Here is an 18298-nt window from a genome sequence, read left to right on the forward strand (position 1 = left end):
CACTTGAGTCCCCTCACAAAAGCAAATGCCACAGAACATGATGTTGCAATGCTAATGGCCTTTATTTCTGAGAAAGAAAATCATGAGTTTTATGATGTTGAACTGCCAGACAGATTTGGGATCCCTTGAACTTTGTTGTCACATTCCTTCCTGCTCCTAATCCCACTGCCTATGTGGCTATTCGGAGCCTCAGCTTTGAACCCACGTTCCTCTTCAGAAGCAATTTCCACGGCACCTCTTGGATGAATTTTAGTAGGGAAGATGAAGAGGATTTGAGTGCTCTCTTGAACAAAGATTTTTTCATGGAGGAAAAAAATGATTATTTGATGAACAGTCAAAAGGAAATCGCTGTAAATAGACTTGGAATCATTTCTTTAAGAGTGGCTTGTGTTGTATCCCAGCTGCTCTGCCTCTAAGCAGACTCTTTACCGTCAACTCAGGGGCTCTACCAATTGTAAAAGCAAGAATTAACTACTGCCAGATTGAAGTCTCAAAATATAAACCATTTTAGATATGGAAAGCAAAGGGGGTGGGGGGGAGGCTGATTCATAAGAAAACTTCTGAGCATTATTGTAACATAAATAATATGGCATCTTTCACCTCAAATAGCCTAACACTTCATAAAGTGATATGAGCTTCACTCCTTGCTGAAATGCAGCTATTTCTGAAGTGGAACCTGATATCTTTTCTTTTTTTTTTTTTTTTTTAAACCAGCAGAGCAATGTTTTAAGGTGGAGAGTGAAGGATACAATACACAGTCAACTGTAAGTATAATCTAGGATGGTGTTGCAAAATGGGAAGATCAAGTAAAATGTACTTTTACTAATAACATGCATTCTAGCGTATCTTAAACTTACATCCTTAGTTTGCAATCGTAATTCATTTGAAAGAGATTTAGGAAACTCAAGTAATGTTTTGTCTTCTTTCTTTCTTTTAGGACTACTTTCTTACAACTCTTTGCCAGCAGATTCTCTGTTTCCTTTCCTCTCTTCATTTAATTTAATGTCCAAGTCTCGGAGCTGGCTGAGGAACCCTGTGTTTGGGCAGATGTTTCTGTGAGAACCCACTGTTTTCAGAGCATCCACAAGTGTCATGTTTTCATGGATCATCAAAAAGGCAAGCACTAAGGATGCAGAGCGGCTTACCCCTATGGCACAATGCACAAACACTTTACCTGCAAAAAGAAGAGACATGAGGTGAGCAGGCTTTAGCATTTCAGAAGTGAAGGGAACACAGAGAGGACAGAAACTACGAGACGTGAATTGGCAAAACAGCTGTGGTGTTTGGTGGGTACTCATTTTTTTTTGTGGATGGCCTAAGATTGTGCTATAGATCTGTTGCAGTGGTATTTCATACTGAGTGTATGCATCTAGTTTAGGTCTCTCCGTAGTTAGTGAAGAGAATAATAGAATTAACAGAGCTTATCTTGATGCTCAATAGCACTAGAAAGAAAGGACCTAGGCACTGAAGTTAGGTATTGGAAATGGAGCATTATGAATGTTCTTCCCTGACTGCAGTAATTGTATGGTGGACTTTTTTCATGGAAGGTTTCAAGAGTGCTGTGGAGACTGCATTGGTTGGTCTGAGGTAGAAGACTAAACATTCCCATGCTGACATATATTCAAAAAGTTTTTGCGAAGTTATACAGGCTACAAGAGCCTCATGTTTGCATTATCCCTCCACAGACTGCATAGCTCCCTGACAAAGCAGTGCCTGGGGATCTGCTGGCCGTTACCCTGCAGGAGGGGCCTCCAGTCCCGTGAGGAGCTCTCACCATACAGGAGAGCAGGGCAGAGGAACCTAGGCTGGTGACTGTGCTCCCAAACCAGGTCTCATCCAAACTCTCTGGGTTCTCAGATATTTGTTCCCAGATTAAAATAGCTGAAACTTTCTGTGGAAGGAGAAGCTTTCTGTGACAAAACTCATTAGTGTAATTTTTTGTGGGAAAAGGAAGTTTTGGCAGAAAATTTTGGTCCAGCCCAGACTGTGATCATTGACAAGTCCCATAAACTCTGTGGGACAGTCTGCCTATAAAAACGGACTCGTAATTTACTGTATCTCAGCAGCCCAGTGTGAGCTATAACTAGGGATTTAATAAAGCACTCCAGCGAAAGCAGCAAGATCTCACAGCCAGAGTCGGAGCAAGCTCTGGAACAAATGGAAATTATGATAACTAGGCCCTAATCCAAACTCTGCTGACAAAAATTCAGCAGGCTGCGGGTCAGACTCGTAGCTTGTAACTTAGTTCATTAACTTGTATTTCTTCTCTAGCTTAATAGACAGCCTGGACCAGGCTCCAGTTGTGTGAAGCACTTTGGTACGTGCAGCCTGTCAGCCAGTGCTCCCAGGTGCCGGCGGGGAGCAGGCGCAGAGCTGCCTCACGGTACGGGGCCTGTGCCTCTGGGCTGCAGCCCTGGCCAGGGTGCTGGGGGCACGGACACGGCAGGCAGGCCCTCAGACTTTGCTAGGAGGCAATTTCTGCAGGGTGGGCATGAGGGTGCCAGCCCTAGCTGGCAGCCACCTCGTCGTGGCCACCTCTCCATGTACTATGGAGCAGCATCCTGTCCTCCCAGCCATACTCTGCGTGTGCTTTCTCAAACCCTGTTAGTGCAACGGGAGGTCCGTTGGCTCATGTTGAAGCTTCATCCCAAAGCTTGCCTCTCTCTTACCTCCTGAAGTGTTTAAGGCTTTGCCAATGAAATTGGCAGCGTCGTAGAAGAAGATACTTAAATCAAAGGAAGGATCATCAAATGCTTCTACTCCGAAGTACTCTATTTGCAGATCTTTGTAATATCTGGCTCCCGTGTTGATACTGTATGGCCCATCTGCTGCATTAAGGATGTGAGTAATGTTGAGGCTTTGAAGAGTAGTTTTGCACCTAGCAGCCCACCTGTTGAGAGATGCGAAGGGTTCATTGGCAGCACGCCTAACATTCTGGAAAAATATCATGGTTTGACGTTGGTGCCTGCTCCCTCTAGGGAAGGATGCAGGAAATGCAGCTTGCTTACAGCACATGTGAAGAAGCCCATAGCAAATGAAAAATGTGGTGTGGTGGTATGGGGAGCAGCGTGAGCACAGGCTTGCCTGTGGGATACTGGTAGCTGAGCAAATACCTCCCAGCAGTTAGCCCCTGGGAACACTGCTTACTGTATAGAGTGGTCAAGATTTTACTTCACATACTTGTTTAATGAGATCTGCAGCTAATCTCTCACTCGCTGTGTGCGTGGGTGGCAAGGGCGAGAACCCTCCCAGATGCAGCACCTTGTTCCTGGTTTGGACACGAAGCGGCTCTGTCATGCTCACCAGCCAGGTTCTCCCCCTTTCCAGCTATAAACTAGGAGTGAAGTTATTCCATAAAGTTGTGCTCCTTAACTGATGTATATATAAGGAGGAGGAGAAAGGATTGGTAATCATGAGCTGTTGTTCTGCCCATCTGATGATCTTTGTAATCTGCGGTAATCTAAATAGAAGGAAACAGCACTAAATAGAAGTGGTCACGAGTATGAGGTATTTGAGTGGAAATTCCTATTTGATATTTTCAGTGTTACCATCTTTGAAAAGAAGTTTGGATTTGGACTGCCAAAATCCTTACTGCAAATTTTATTTGGGTCCTTGTCCATCTGGCTCCTGATCCTGCTGCTCCTGTATTTGAGTGGAAGGCTACAGTGGCCTTGTCTGCTGCCCAAGAGCTCAGTTCCCAGGGCAGATAACGCTTCTCACAGTTGACACTAATTTGGGATGGGTTCTTTCTAGACTTCTATCTAGAATACAAATAGTTCTTACCCTGCCAAAGTCTGCTGTGGTTCACAGAATGCAGAAAAAACAACTCAGACTATAAATTACCCTTCGTCTGTCATGTTTTTCATGACATTCAAAGTCCTTGTGTTATCAGTTTTGGAAGCTTGTGTTGTGAAAACATTCCTATAGACCCAACAGCTGCTCCCCAGTGCACCACATCCCTTCCTTCTCCTCCCAGGGACTGATAACAGCTTAATAATAGGACCATATGTTCTTACGCATCTCCCAGGTAAATGTTTGGCCAGACTTGGTCCACGTGATTATCCAACCCTCCTCTGAACCAAATCAGCCGCTGGAGGTCTGCTAGCGCTGGTGTTTCATAGGAGTCTGGGCTCCCTGCACTGCTGGTTGGGGAAGAGTCATCTCTGGTGTGAGGCATCTTGCTCCTCTCTTGCACACACTCGGTTTGTCTCAGAGACAGCTTTTCTGAAATGAATTAAGAGGAAATTTTCATACAGAAATAATAATCCCTAGGAAGCAGTCCTGTTCACTGCCCTCCAAATAGCATTACATTATTATAACTGGTGTGTGCAGTAGAGCCTGCAGGTGTTGCTGAAAGCATCCAGAGAGCAGGATTGACTCTGTGGTATGACTCTACAGTATGTAATTCATCCCCTGAGAAGGCAGCAGCATAAGACGATATGATTTAATTTCTTGTCAAGTAATGCTGTTGAAAAAGAACGTCCTGTGCCACCTGAACACGACATTAACTGAAACTCGTAGGTGCAGGTATTATTGTTGTTACTGTAGCTCTGATGAGTGTAATACAGGAAAGCTCCAGCACTTTGTGTTGTAGAGTGTTTGTGCACACTTGCTTCTTGTTAATTAAAACTGGAAGTTTTTGAAAGAATGAATCATTGGACTGACTTAAACTCACAAGGCTTCTAGGGCCAGGGTGGAAATCCTAGGAAGCGTACATAAGACATATTCATATAGTGTATATGTATAAATACATAAAATATATATGTGTGGAGTTTTTCTTTCATTTATATGGATGTATTTATATACATACATGCAGATCTACATGCACACGTACAGTTATATATGTATGTGTGCATACAGGTAGAAACAGAGAGAATTTGAACCAGGTTTTTGTATATCTCAGGTGAATGTCCCTGAACACTCATCTATACCAGTATGCTTATGTCTGTTTGTCTCAGTCTCTCTTCTGGGAGCTGTTCCACCTTGTATAAATAAGGTGATAGATATTTTGTCTCCAGAGAGAGGCTGTTTCTCTCATCTGAAGGGTAGGGCGCTTACCTGGGATGTGAGGAAAAAGAGCATATAAACTTTGGAAAATTATGAGGCTGGAAGTTCTGGCTTTGTTGCCATTAAGAATCTCAACTGGAACTGTTTTGCTCCCTTACAGAGCCTGCAGTAGATCCTGTGCCCCTTTTACAACATTGTTTGCTGTTTTAGACCCAGGAGGCTCAGTCCAGCCCAAAGCAGAACTCTATCAAGAGCAAGAGTTCAAAGGCATCCAAGGAGGCCCTTCTTTGAGACTTTAGGAGCATTCCCCTGCCAGGATCTCATTATCTGGAATTGCTGTTCTCACCTCCAGAGAACATTGATGAGCTTTGTTTGGTTGTTTGTTGGTATTAAAGCCATTATCAATGTGGGAGCCACATGAGAACTTGTTCCCAAAGTGAGGTGGGTGGCCTGTGTTTATTCTGCAAAAGGTTATGTGTCCAGAATAGATCTTTGAAAGTCATCTAGTCTGTCCCCTGCCCCACAGCAGCAGCAGCTAGATGGATGCTGTTCCAAAAGCCCAACAACAACTTTGTGTGAACAGGCAAGTGTGTTATTTTAAACAGCGTAGGCTGATGAGAGGCATAAGCAGAAAGCAAAAGAGGATATCTTGTTGCTTATGGAAAAAAAGTAGTTCAGATGATGCAAGGCACATTACTGATCACACCACATATACTCCCGTGACCTCAGACTAAATTTGCTTTCCCCACTCCCCTCTCCCTCCTCCTCCCCACAAATGTTAAGAGCAGCTACAGCTTTTTGTACATTCCAATAAAAGGAAGTCTCCCTGGGGTAACTACTTAATAAGCAAAATATGAAAAGCACAGTAAAAATGGTGGGGGAGATGGAAAAAAGTTAACTGGTTTTTACCTTTAATGATGAAGGAAAAGACCTACATATGAGAAACTCAGAAAAGTAAAGAAGGAATAGGGATAAAAGCCTACAGATTTTTCAGGGCATGTAACACCAAGAGCTTTAGTAAAGGAATATGTTGTGTGCTCCCAGCACAGCTTAGCATGAAGAATAGCACAGAAAAAGACATCGTGCATTGCCTTACAAGTTATACTGCCTTGCAGAAGTCATGCCCTGTGCTTGAGAGCTACTGCCAGCATTGTTGTGATCTCTTTGTATTTTCACTGATACAGAACATTAAGCTGAAGCAGTAGAAGGAAATCAAGAGGTTCTACATCTGGAGATTCAGAAGATCATGGACTAATTTTCAAGGAGCATGCATGACTCTCAGACGCTGCAGATGTTAAAAAGCTGAAGTTGTGGAGGTAAGCAGATGGTTCCTAAACTTTCATGTGTTGTAGCCCTCCATTGCTTTAAGCTTCTGTTTAGTCTGTCAGGTTGTTACGGTAATGGAGATGATTTGCGGGGAGAGGGGAAGAGATGGCATCGCTAGGCCTCTTGTTCAAGACCTGACTTTGGGGAGGTTCTCTTGGCCTGCTAGAACTGAGATCTCTTGGTGATGGTGAAACTTAACAGGTGACTCCAGCCGTTGCAGCCAGCAAGGTGCTTTGCAATAGAGCTCCCTTTCATACAGCAATCCTCTTCCCAAAAAGCGTGTCAGCGTCACTTGCTTCCCATGACTAATAGCAGACAAGTGAGCTCCTCATGTCAACATGCAGCACAGCTCCTCCCAGCCATGCTGCTCTGCTCTGTGCTGTGCTGGCCTTGAAAGTGAATTACTCCGTGGGGCCTTCAGGATAAGCTTGGAAATAACTATACCAGATGATTGGACTAATGAGGAAGGTAATACGAAATTTTTAATTGAGGACCAGGGATTTTGCTGAGGGTTTTCTCCCCACCCCCTTCTATTTCAAGATACTGCAAAGTTAGCAAAAGTGCTGCCACTGATCACGTTACTCTACACTTCCCTCTCCGGGTGGCTCACAGAAGCTAATCTAGCAGGAAACAGTGACTGCAGGGTGGCACAATCCTTTGTAACATGAAGAAAAATCACTTTCTGCAGAGATCTAGTCCATGCAAGTTAGGGAGGATTTTACTTCTCCCCTCCCTTCCGTTTTCTTTACTTCCCACTGCACTAGAAAAAATTGCCATTTTCTAATCAAGATTTTTTTCTGGCAGAGAAAAAAAAATGCACAGTCCCCACTGACTAGAATTGTCCAAAGTATTTAACAGATTTGTGCTGGACTTGCAGATTCCAGTCTTAGAAAACTCAGCAAATTCCTGGAGAAAAAAAAAAAAAGGAAAAAGAAAAGAAATACTCCAGTATTGAGGGGGTTGAAATAGTTGATTTTGTTATTTTTTTAAAAAAAAAGGTCAATTCCATTTTTTCTATCAAAAATTACTTTTGTTTTGGAGTTTTACTTTATCATTGCATAAAATCTTTTGAAGTATGAATACAAATGAAGTGGCTTCTTCCTAGTTGAGAAAAACACATTTTGTGCAACTAAACATGCACACAGACTAACTGAGCAGCCTTCACATTCACTTCTGTGATGGGGGAAGGCCTGGTGCCATTTTGCTGTGGTTGCTTCCATGTCTCCTAAAGCCAGAAGTGAGCTACAGAGAGGCTGAATGTCTCTCTGAAGTCCCAAGACGAGCCTGTGGCAGGGCAGCAGCTGAGCCCCAGGCCCTGACCTAACTACCTCCACGTCATCTTTCCTCTGTCTCTTGTGCTATTGCTTTCTCAGCGGGCCTGGCTCTGCTTGTGGCAGTGATGACAGCCTGGATGGGGACAGGTGTCTTTCAGTAACAAGGTCTTTAATTAGGTGGTTGGTAGCCTCAGCCACTGCAGAGCACTGGTTTGGAGTGGACATTTGGTTACCACAATAGCACAAACACTAGATAACAGTAACATGACACAGAAGGCTCCAGCAGCCAAATATCCTAAATTCCCTGAAACAAAAGCCAGCAGATGAAATGGTTCAAAATACTAGAGTACGAGATCAGAATATAATTTGCATGAAAAACAAACAAAAAAGGCCTGATGATGCATTTTAAAATTGTTCTCTACCCTGTTTTTTCTTCTCTTTTTCTCTGACCAAGCATCCCTACACACATCTTTTACACACCTTGTGCTTTTCTCTCAGGTAGTGCTTACCACTATGGCTCTTTGTCCTCCTGATGGAAAAATCCAGATGGAAAGAAGCATGGTTCACAGGGAAATGATCATGTAAGTTGAATTAATCTTTCAGATACTGTAATGTGAAACCTGATCTTCCTTTTTGTTAAGAAGACCCAATCTGTGTCTCTACATTTCGGCCAGAATCTGATGCTAAGAGAACCCAGGAGTCTCCTGAGGTAGAGCTGAAAGCCTCATGCACAGAAACAGGCGCATTTAAAAGCAATAGCAGAGTTAAAACAGCCAGATGGGAACTTAGCAGGCAACTGAGAGGGGAACTCTCTGTTTTCCTTGCAAGCCTACAGGGGCTTGTTTGCAGGAATTAGAATCTCTCACCAGCAGTTCGCTGCAGCTCTAATACCAAGTGGTATTGAAAATAAGAAGCAGGTTATGGCTGATGGTTTAAATGAGGAACCTATGGGAATTTTGAAATGAGATCCTGGACTCGTCTCAGTATAGATCGCGCACATGGCAGAGCAATATTGCTTTCTTGGCTGACTGCATCATATATTATGGCCTTTTATTTTGCCCACGTTCAAACAGCGGGGAACAGCAGAAGTTCATTGCTCCTGCTTGCTCCTTAAACCCTGATCTGCCTCACCAGAGGCAGTGCCCCTGCCTCGTGGAAAGCAGAAACAGTCCCTCAGCCCCCGTGCGGTTATGTGTTCAATGCAGCACTGTATTAATGCCATTTCCATTATTCTAGAGTGAAGAGAAAAGCAGAATGTACAATTAAGAATCTGTTGGCTTTTTTTTCTTTCTTTTTTTTTTTTTTTAAGAGAATTTACTGCTCGGGAAGGATGCCAGATTGAGGGCTCTGGCAAATGCAGCCCTCGCTTTAAGCACTGCACTGGGGAGAAGTGGGGCGCAGCCCTGCCAGCCACCTGGTGCTGCAGGTGCCCCCAGCCCTGCGCTGCAGCAGTGCTTTGCTGGCTGGGGAGAACCCAAGCTCCCACACCTCTTCACTGCCCAGTCTCTGCCCGACGCCTCCATTCACGCCTGGTGTTTGTGGTGGGGCCCAGTAGCTCCTCCAAAGCGGGCTGGAAGGGACCAGCTTCTGCTCGCGGGGCGCCAGAACTGGGCTGAGGGGCAACTGATCTGCACGTGTTGTCCCAAGGCTGCATCTTTCCATGGGGGGAGAACGTCGGTGGTGCCCCCAGCCCCGTCCTGCCTCCTCCAGCCCTCCCCTGTCAGAGCCAGCAGCCTAGGAAGTGGCAGCTCCCCGTGCCCAGGCTTGTGCTGCAGCAAGGGATGGAGAACCGGGGCGTCCTTGATGCTTGCAGTGACAGGCCCTGGCTGTGGCAGGAGGGCAGCTTTGACAGCTGCAGCTTCCACATTCAAAGGAGGAACAACAACAACAACAAAGTATTACCTTAGCAGCTGGCATCTCTGAGCTATTCAGTATGCCATCCCCAGCAAGACAGCGCTGCCCTCCACAGGCTCCTACCATAATTTCCGACTCAGCTGTAGATATCTGTCAAGCCTAGGGTGATGCTCTCCCCTTTGGCTCTCTTCTGGGGCACTCCTGTCCAGGGCACAAATGCTAGGATATAGACTTAAAAAAAAAAAAAAAAAAAAAAGGGAAAAGGAAAACCACATCCTACTGTTTCTCTCGACACATCTTGACCTGATTTTTGCTTCTCCCTTAATTAAAATAGCTGTAGTTTTAAGTCCCACTGCCAGCAGTCGTAACTGTGCTGTAGTCGTGAGAGCAGCAACCCGCCATGCAGCTGTTTCTAATAGTAGAAACTTCACCCTCATCTTATGTAAGGCCAAGAATGGAGCAAAGTGGCTGTGGCTTGTGACGTGCTCAGGCTGAAAGCTTCCTGGGGCAGCCCGTGCCCCGAGGGCAGAGGAGCTCCAGCCAAAGCAAGAAAAGCAGCGTGACCTTGATACTGATAACAGCTCAGTGAGCACTGCCAGCCCCACGCTGAGATGTCATTGGTGTCACAGGCTGTCAATAGGCGTAAGTTATGGGCACAGTATGCGCCCATCTGACACAAATGATGTTGAACAGACCTGATTCTGAGAGGGGGAAGGAAAAAAAAGCCTTGCAAGCTTCAGGAAAGACAAACAAGGATGTTAATATATTGCCATTAAAACAGGCTCTGAAGCAGTTGCCCTTCTGCAGGCGGTATGGATTTGTATGACTGTGGATTAAAGATTTTTTTTCTTCTCCTCGATTTACTCCTCAAATGATTTTTGTCTGACTGCTGTTGTCAATACAAAATTGATGACACTGTCAAGCTTGTAAGATTTCAGAGTATTTGAAGACACGAGTGAAGGTTTTTGATATTCCTCAGTCACTTGGCACTGGTATCTTTGAGCTGCCTGCCTCTCCCTACATTTCTAATGTAAGCAGCAAAGTGCTTTCCCTTCCTGGCCTTGCCTGAAAGGGCACATGTGAGAAAGTCACCTTTTTATAAAGTTGATAAAGCTGTACAAACTCTTTGCAGTAGAATAAAGAGCAAAGAGACTTCAAAACTCCACACTTGAAGATCTATTTTGGCACTTAATTTTTTTTCAGGGAAATTGTAGAGCTCTCGGGGGATGCTCTCAGCTTTGTTGGGGTGAAGTTGAACATCTTTTCTTTAGATTTTTAATTGCTGACTTTAAACCGATGATTTGGTTTTTGATTAAGTGATGCCCAATGGATCCGCCCCATGCCCAAGACATGATGTTAATGCCCCCTGAGTCTTGCAGTGTTGGGCAGGGCAGGAGCAAAGGTGGTTGTGCTCCAGCAACTTTGGGGAGTTGTGTTTTTTTTTCTCCCACCTATATTTCATCAGGTTTTACGCTGTTGTTTTTGCAATGATGATTCTTGGTGATGCTTTGCATGGGCTGTAGATCAATGCCAAAGCTGGTAGGGTGGGGAGGGAGGGTAAGCTCCCAGAAAAGTGCAGCCCTGTGGCTCCCAAGGGGCCAAGCACAGGTAGCAGGGAGGGGAGCAGCCTTGCTGGAGGTTGTCCTTGCCGGAGGTGATTTGTAATAGATGCTTTGGAAACAGGCTGCAAATTTCAGTCCCTTTTCCCAAAGCAAATCCCAGTGCCTCCAGCACCGCCATGGGAAGGCCATCCTCTGCCGGAGAAAGTCACTGTGAGCAGGAATACGTTAAGGCTTGTGAGCTCCTCAGGTACAGTGGTAATGGGAGCCATCCCTGTGCTATAAATAGCATTAACATCCTTTCTCTCTGGTGCCTGGCATCCCAAGCAGTCATTTTTGCTGGTGCTAGTGAAAATGAACAAAGCTTTGAAATGCTCTTGTTTACGTTCTCTTTGCAGGCTGGAATTTTGTGAGTAGTTTTTCTTACTGACTCTGAATTTTGAATTTATTTTAAGGTGAAATATTGGCTTTTTTGTTTAGGATTTTTCTCATTTTTTATTATCGTATATTATTTTCATATCTTTAGTAAAGCTATGTGGGGAAGAGCTATTGTGAAAGGAGAGAGGGGATCAAGACTAGCTATTTACAAGGGACCTCTGCGTGACTGAAGGAAAAGCCAATAAAAAAAACAAAAACAAACCAACCCACAGGAACCATAATTCAATCTTACGTGCTTTCTTAACAAAATATTGAAAGTGTTTTTTTTTAGAATTAAGAAAATCACATAAGGTGTTTTGGCATGATTTGTGGTGTTTACATTGGGAGATCAGAAAGAAATAATTGTTGCAGTAGAAGGAAAATCTTTGCATGCCTATCAGACAAGGAAACAAAGACGTCTTTTGTCAAGGAGCTCCAAAGACCCAAGAGCAAAACCAGCAAAAGGGACTTCTCTTTAAAATACTGATTGTATTTTCTATGAAGTCCTGTTATAAAACTGTAAAGTCTCACGTGCCATGCAACTCCCCTTTGCTTTATGGGCAGTGAAGAAGCAGCAGGCCAACAAAGCAGACATTTTGCTCTGGGATAACCACAGGAATACTGCTACTAGATCAACTGGTAGAGCTGGAGGAGTTAGGTAAGCTTTCAAATACACAACAAGGGCTATATTTTTTTGCACTTATGCCAACTGCTCTAATTACACACTACCTTTACTGACAACCCCTGCCTTAGACCAGCCCAGCAGCACTGCTGCTTTTGAAACACAGGTTTTTTTTCATTTTGCCAGAAGATGGCAGAAGAAAGCAATCTTGGATGTTTTAAAGTAGTGTATTCATGGCTGTCTTTTAGAGAGAGCGGTTACTGTTGTACAAGAAACTGCTGTGGTTGGATGGGAGAAAAATGTGAAAGGTACTCGATGAATTAAATTGGTATTGACCTGGGAAAATACATCAAATGATCTACACTGTACCCTTTCCTATGCAGGTTTTCTGTATGAGAAAAGCATGTAACACAGTTCAGTTTTCCTAGGCACAGTGCAATTTGGCCTGGATTTGCTCCAGTGGCAAAATCTGTTGTAACAAACCAGGATCCAAAAATAAAGAAACCTTGCAGAAGTTGTTGGGCATCGGTGCAAATTAACAGGCAGTTACTCCTCAGGTAGTTATTTCCAAATGACAGCCCGGCACAGACGCTGGGGTCACCACTCCCCACCAGGTGCCCCCACAGCCCAGGCGCCCACAATTGCTGTATCTCCTAACTGACTGGAAACGTTAGGTGGAGCCTGCTGCCGACTTGAATTTAGTTCACGTCAGAATTGGGCATCAGGGTAATTTATTAGTGGCATTTGTGGTTCATCCAACATGGGGAAAAGCATCCCAACCAGGGAAGTCACACTGCAAACCCAGCAGCAGCAGACCCACCCCATAACCTTGCCGTCCAGCCGGGGCCTGGTGGTGTGAGAGCCCTCTGCCAGAGCCAGCTTTCCATGCAGCCAGCTTGCCATGGGCTCGCTGGCAAGGTGCTCGCTGGGTGCAGAGGGGAGCAATTAGGGAGTTTTGTAATGGGACCAGACCTTCCATCAGTAATTAAAAGCATCACAAGGTTTAGGAAGTAGTTAATCTGTGGAAGGCCAAAAGCTGGAGGCAATGCAGCGGAAGAATCACTCCTACATTGTCCAGCTTTTTATGCTCTCTTCCCCTAGACACTGCTCTGGGCTGATGGAGAACGATCAGCTAACCAGACCTTCAGGTCTAACCTGCCTTGGCACCTTTTCCATGTCTTATGAAAGAGGTGTCTACAATACCCATTACTAAATACTGGATTATATAACATGGGCACTAAACATACCACATCTGCTTCCCAGGCGGTGAGAAACATTTATCACTACGAAGCAAGATTCATTTCTTAGTACCAGCAAGGAGGAGGATGACAAAGGATTTGGAATGGAGAAGGAAAAGAAAAATGTTTAAAAGCAACTTTCAACTGTTGTGGTGATAAGGAAAAACGACTGAAGACATAGATGCCTTTCACCTGGACAGCAGCACCCTCGCCCAATGAGATGATGCTAAGACAGACCCCAGTGCCCTCCTCCCTCAGGATTCTGATCCTACTTGGCTTTTTAAGGTATTGTTCTTTATATCGTTCCATTTGGTAAAAAGACTTTTTTCCCAGGTTGGTTCTGTGCTTATCAGCAGGAATTAGCTTCACCTTGTGAGGAAAGCAAGTGATGGAAGCTCTGCAGCTGCTGGCAACACCACAAGTGCACTGACAGCATCCAGAAACCTTCTTTTGCCCACTTCAGTCACAGGGTCCCTCCTGCTACTTGGAAGTGGATTAAGTCTTACTAAAAATGAGTAAGTTTAACAGAGCACAAAATGACTTTGAATCTGCCTCATCTAGAACGTCCTGCAACCCGGGTCCTTTTGCTACACTTCAAACAACTGATCATCTTGGTCAAAGCCACCTCCAGGATATGCTGAATCCTCTTCTGGAGACACGGTGAGCAAACTCATACCCTTTATATGTTGAGGTTTTAGTAGATGTAGGTATATGGGGGAAACAACGCTGCAGATGCCTCTTCCCCTTCCATGCTTAGAAGTAAAATCCTCTGACGTTCCTTTTAGCATTGAAGCATTGACTTCAAATGCTAATTTGCCATCTCTCTCTAGCTTTTTTTTTTTTTTTTAGTGAAGCTAATAGTGAGAAACCATTCAGCACAGGTAGTTCTTCCCCAAAACAAAGGCAAATTCAGGGCTGTTAAGGAATTTGAAAGCCCTGGGTGGAAGGGATTTTGCAGTGTTTTCTGTTGAGCGAGGTGTATATACCAGGGAAAGAAAGAGCATACATACAGGTGAGCTCAGAAGGGAGGAAGCTCCTGCAGAGCCAAGACAGCCGTGGTTGTGGTGCTGAATCAGGTGATGAAGGGGCTGCACCCAACTCTGCTCTTACCCTGCCCATCACTCCTGACCATTGCCACAAGTAAGGGCTGCACTTGGGTGGGTCGCTCCTAACCTGAAAGGTCAGATTTGGTCTGAAATGCAGGAGCTCAGAGATGGATCAGCTCAGATGAGCCCTCTTCTCTTTTCCTGATGCTGTCAGATGGAGGAAAGTGGCTAGTGGTTTGCTGACAAAAGCGTGCTGCAGAGCTGAAGTGCATTCTTGTCATGGCTTACTAAATGCCTGTCCCACTTTCTGCGTCCGTGGTGACAGCAGCCTGTACGCGGGCCTGCTTATCATGACTGCTTTGTTTGCTGTGTCTTCCTAAGGTCATAAACAATTGCGATTACCAAATAACCCCATCTCATCCCTCTGTTAGCTTAAGCATCCAGTCGATGAATCGAAAACTGGGTGACAACCGGCAAGGCCTCTACGGTTAAATACTCAATCTGCCTCTGCTAGCAGAGGTGTTGGCACGGCAGCACCGCTCTCTTCACACGCACACAGGCTGCCATCTGGCCAGTTACAGCTCCTCCGCGCAGGATGCTGTGCTTTGACTTCACAGCTCCTCTGCATGGCTACACACTTTCACAGCACGACCTATTAGCGCCAGCTATCCCCATTTGCAGAGAGTTGAAAGCATGCCACCTTTTTGGCACAGCAATGCGGTCTGCTATCCCTAAAGGTGGAAATAAAAAAAAAAAAAAAAAAAAAAAAGAAATCTTGGCCAAAGAGGGAATCCTGAAAACAGAGCTAAGGTTATGGCTTTCTAAATGCCTATCTTCAGTCTATATTTGATGTCTGGATAATAAGGTGACTGGGCTCTTACAGCAACCTGAAGCAGGATAAACAACTTGGAGGAAAACAGTGGTTTTCCTGAGCTGCAGGACAGAGGATGTGCAGGGCCTCTCTCAGCCTTTGCGGCTGACAATTTTGCATGGTGTCTCTTGCAAAACCCTTCAAATCCAAGCTTTAGTAATGGTCTTTACAGCTGCACTTTTGTTTCTAAAAGGAATGGATCTCCCTCCATACTGTTTGAATTTTCTCACACCGCTTTGGTTCACTCATTGTTTTCCTGGGTTTAGCTGTCTGTGAAAACAATAGAGGGAAAAAAAGAAAATTATCTAAGACTTTTTTCTTATATGGGGGAAAGAGTTTTCAAAGGCAGAAGGGGGAGTCTATCAGGCTGTGCACCTAAGTACTATTTATGCCCTTGAATATGTTTCACTTACAGTGCTTAATTGGTCTGTGAAAAGCCATTGCCAGAAGAGGTAATTGACCATTTTTATAGAGGGGTCAATAAGAAAAACACTCAGTGCTATTTTTCTAAAAATTAAAAATAAAATAAAATTAAGAATTATGCAAAGAATATGTTTCAGGGCATAAGCCAGCCTCTCCAGAAACTATGCAAATTCAGTTGGTGAAAACAACAGCAGCCACAATGAAATGAGTTGTATATGAAGAACTGAGATCTCAGATGTGATATTATGCAGAAGGTAAAGAGACTGTACTAGATAAGTAACAGCTCAATGTGTTATCAAGGGTGCACTTCGATTTTGATGAATGTTAAAAGAACCTTTAGCCTTGAAAATAAAGAGGATAATTTCTCTCTAGGCAATGGCTGCTCATGAAAGTCATAAAATAAGAGCACTGGAGCCCTAATTTTATAGTGCTTTTTAAATGATTTTCAAATGGTCCAGCTGCTTTGTGCCACAATAACACGAGGCAGAGATATTTATGCCGGCGATAACAAGCATGCATCAGCCTGCCCGAGCTGCTCTCCACAGGCAGCCAGCATTAGGTGAAACACATATGGAAAACTGATACTTGCCAATGCGGATTGATCACAATTACACCGTGGTTGGGGTGATCCTGGGAAGCTGCTTTTTCCAACAGACAGCTCGACTGTTTTTCTTGTTTGCGTCTCGCTTGTGGAGCACAGGATGTACGCAGCTGGTGATTCTGCTTCTATTTTGACACTTGAGAACCTGCCAGTTACATACGCCTCCTAGGCCATGCCGTCCTCGGTAGACACCTCTACATGGGAAAGCTAACTCAGCCCTGGGTTGCACCACTGTTTTTATTGGTGGGAGTTTCACCGTGGATTGATTGTCCCCAGCACTGATGTTCCCAAGTTGCACTGTGTTCGTTTGTACAGAAATGTATGCACACTGCAAACAAACTCACTGCAAATGCTGCATAGTTCTGCTGAGAAGCTGGAGTTGTCACCTGCGGCTTTCCCCAGGTATTTTACTTCTGTGTCTCCAGGACTTCAGTCTATAACTGTTTTTCTAGGATCTGCCCTAAGATAAGAACTACCACAAGGTGGTGTAGCTTTGCTTGTTAATTTGCATTCATTTCAAAAATCTAATTAGCATTTTATCATTTCACTCCCCTTTCCTTTGTGAGAAAGTGACAGAAGACACGCTAATGGGAGAAGCTCTGAGCAAGCAGAGTAGGGTTGAAAGAGCAGTTTCTTTATGAAATATTCCTGTAAAATTAAGGAACTCAGCTCTTTATGTGTTCGCTAGCACTGAAGACACAGCACAGCTTGCTTAAAGAGAATTTTGGTGGGAACAGGGAATTCTGAGAAAAGAGCTAATTTATGGCAATCCGTTGCTGTAAATCTCAGGTCCATAAAGCTAAGACTGAGCTGGACAGAGGACATGGTGGCAGGAAGGTACCTCTGGGAAGTCCTTGGGAACTGAGCATCTATTGTCAGCAGGGTGGGAAAACTCTGTCCCCCATTTGGGTAACTTGTTGTCTGTGCTGGACTTCCACATTTTCCTCCCTTTTCATTTGTTGATCCCACTGCAGCAAAACAGGTTACCATCATTTTAAGTCCAGGGTTATTCTTAAGAGCTTTAACTTCAAACATGGGATTGCTTTCTCTTGAAGTCAGGTTTTATGAGTCTTTGCAAACAGAGGGGACAGCAAATGGGGAGCATATTCTAGAGGTCTGTCTAGCACATTTGTTGCCTTCATTTAACCAAATGTTTGAGTAGTGACTGGAAAAACCCTCTGTCCTCTAAACAGAGGGGAAACATAGGTTTGATGCCAAAGCTTTAGGTCACATTCCTTTCATCTTTATCTCATATTCAGACTGGCTGTCTGACATTTCTTCCTGTCACTTTGATCTTCTATTTCATAAGAATTTACATAGGTGTATACCGTATGTATCTTAGTTCAATATCTAAGTCCTGCAGCTGTTTTAGGAACCTTCCACTTGAAGTTCCTCAGTAATGGATAACTCCTTGGATAGCATTGCCCAGAGAAAAGTGATGGAAGATCATAAGGTTAAGGTAGCACAAAGGAGGCAGATCTGCTTTTTCCAAGAATACAGTGAACCAAAATTTTCCTGCAAAATAGAAATTAATACCTGTTGTGCTGTTCCAGGCTGCAGAGAATAGTGCCACGGTCACAGATGGCATAAGCTGGTACTTCTGCCTTACTCACATCATCTCATTTCTTAGAGATCGAATTTACAGCAGCTGAGATAAAGTACCCTTCAGGGTATTACATTCATCTCTTTCATAAATCAAGAACCACTTTTTGTTACTAGAGATCTGAGTCCAGAAAAATAGGAAAACATATGGCATTAGGCTCTGTAAATGGCCAATTGGCATGTCTTTACAATAGCTGTTTGCGGATTTTTGGCTGCTTCTCAAACCAGAAAGTAACATTTTGTGTGTTTTGTATTCTGATGAATCAATACAGAAAAACTCAAATAACAACAACAACAACAGTGTTTTTCAACTGAAAACTCAGTCCTTCTCCCCACCCACTAAAATACAGCATTGTTCCCATTTCTACTTGCTTACTTTTTTCTCTTCTGTTACAGAAGATACACTCCGGTCATTACAGTGGGCCATGTGTGATCCTTGACACTGACTTGGATGTAGT

At 44.1% G+C, this 18298-nt stretch overlaps 1 protein-coding gene across 1 annotated transcript in view; it reads right to left on the reverse strand.

Moving 5' to 3' along the window:
• Positions 1-38: 38 nt before the first annotated feature.
• LOC310902318 (uncharacterized protein) overlaps positions 39-18298 on the reverse strand; it is a 28557-nt gene continuing 10297 nt past the window's right edge. The window contains exons 4-7 of the mRNA XM_083843674.1: positions 5917-5938; positions 4017-4224; positions 2670-2890; positions 39-1174 (exon numbers count right to left, since the gene is read on the reverse strand). Coding sequence (XP_083699800.1) covers positions 948-1174; positions 2670-2890; positions 4017-4224; positions 5917-5938 — 678 coding nt within the window. The 3' untranslated portion in view covers positions 39-947. The remainder of the gene's footprint in view (positions 1175-2669; positions 2891-4016; positions 4225-5916; positions 5939-18298) is intronic.

The sequence above is a fragment of the Anser anser genome (genome assembly GCF_964211835.1).
Source record: "Anser anser genome assembly, chromosome: 7".
NCBI lineage: Eukaryota > Metazoa > Chordata > Aves > Anseriformes > Anatidae > Anser > Anser anser.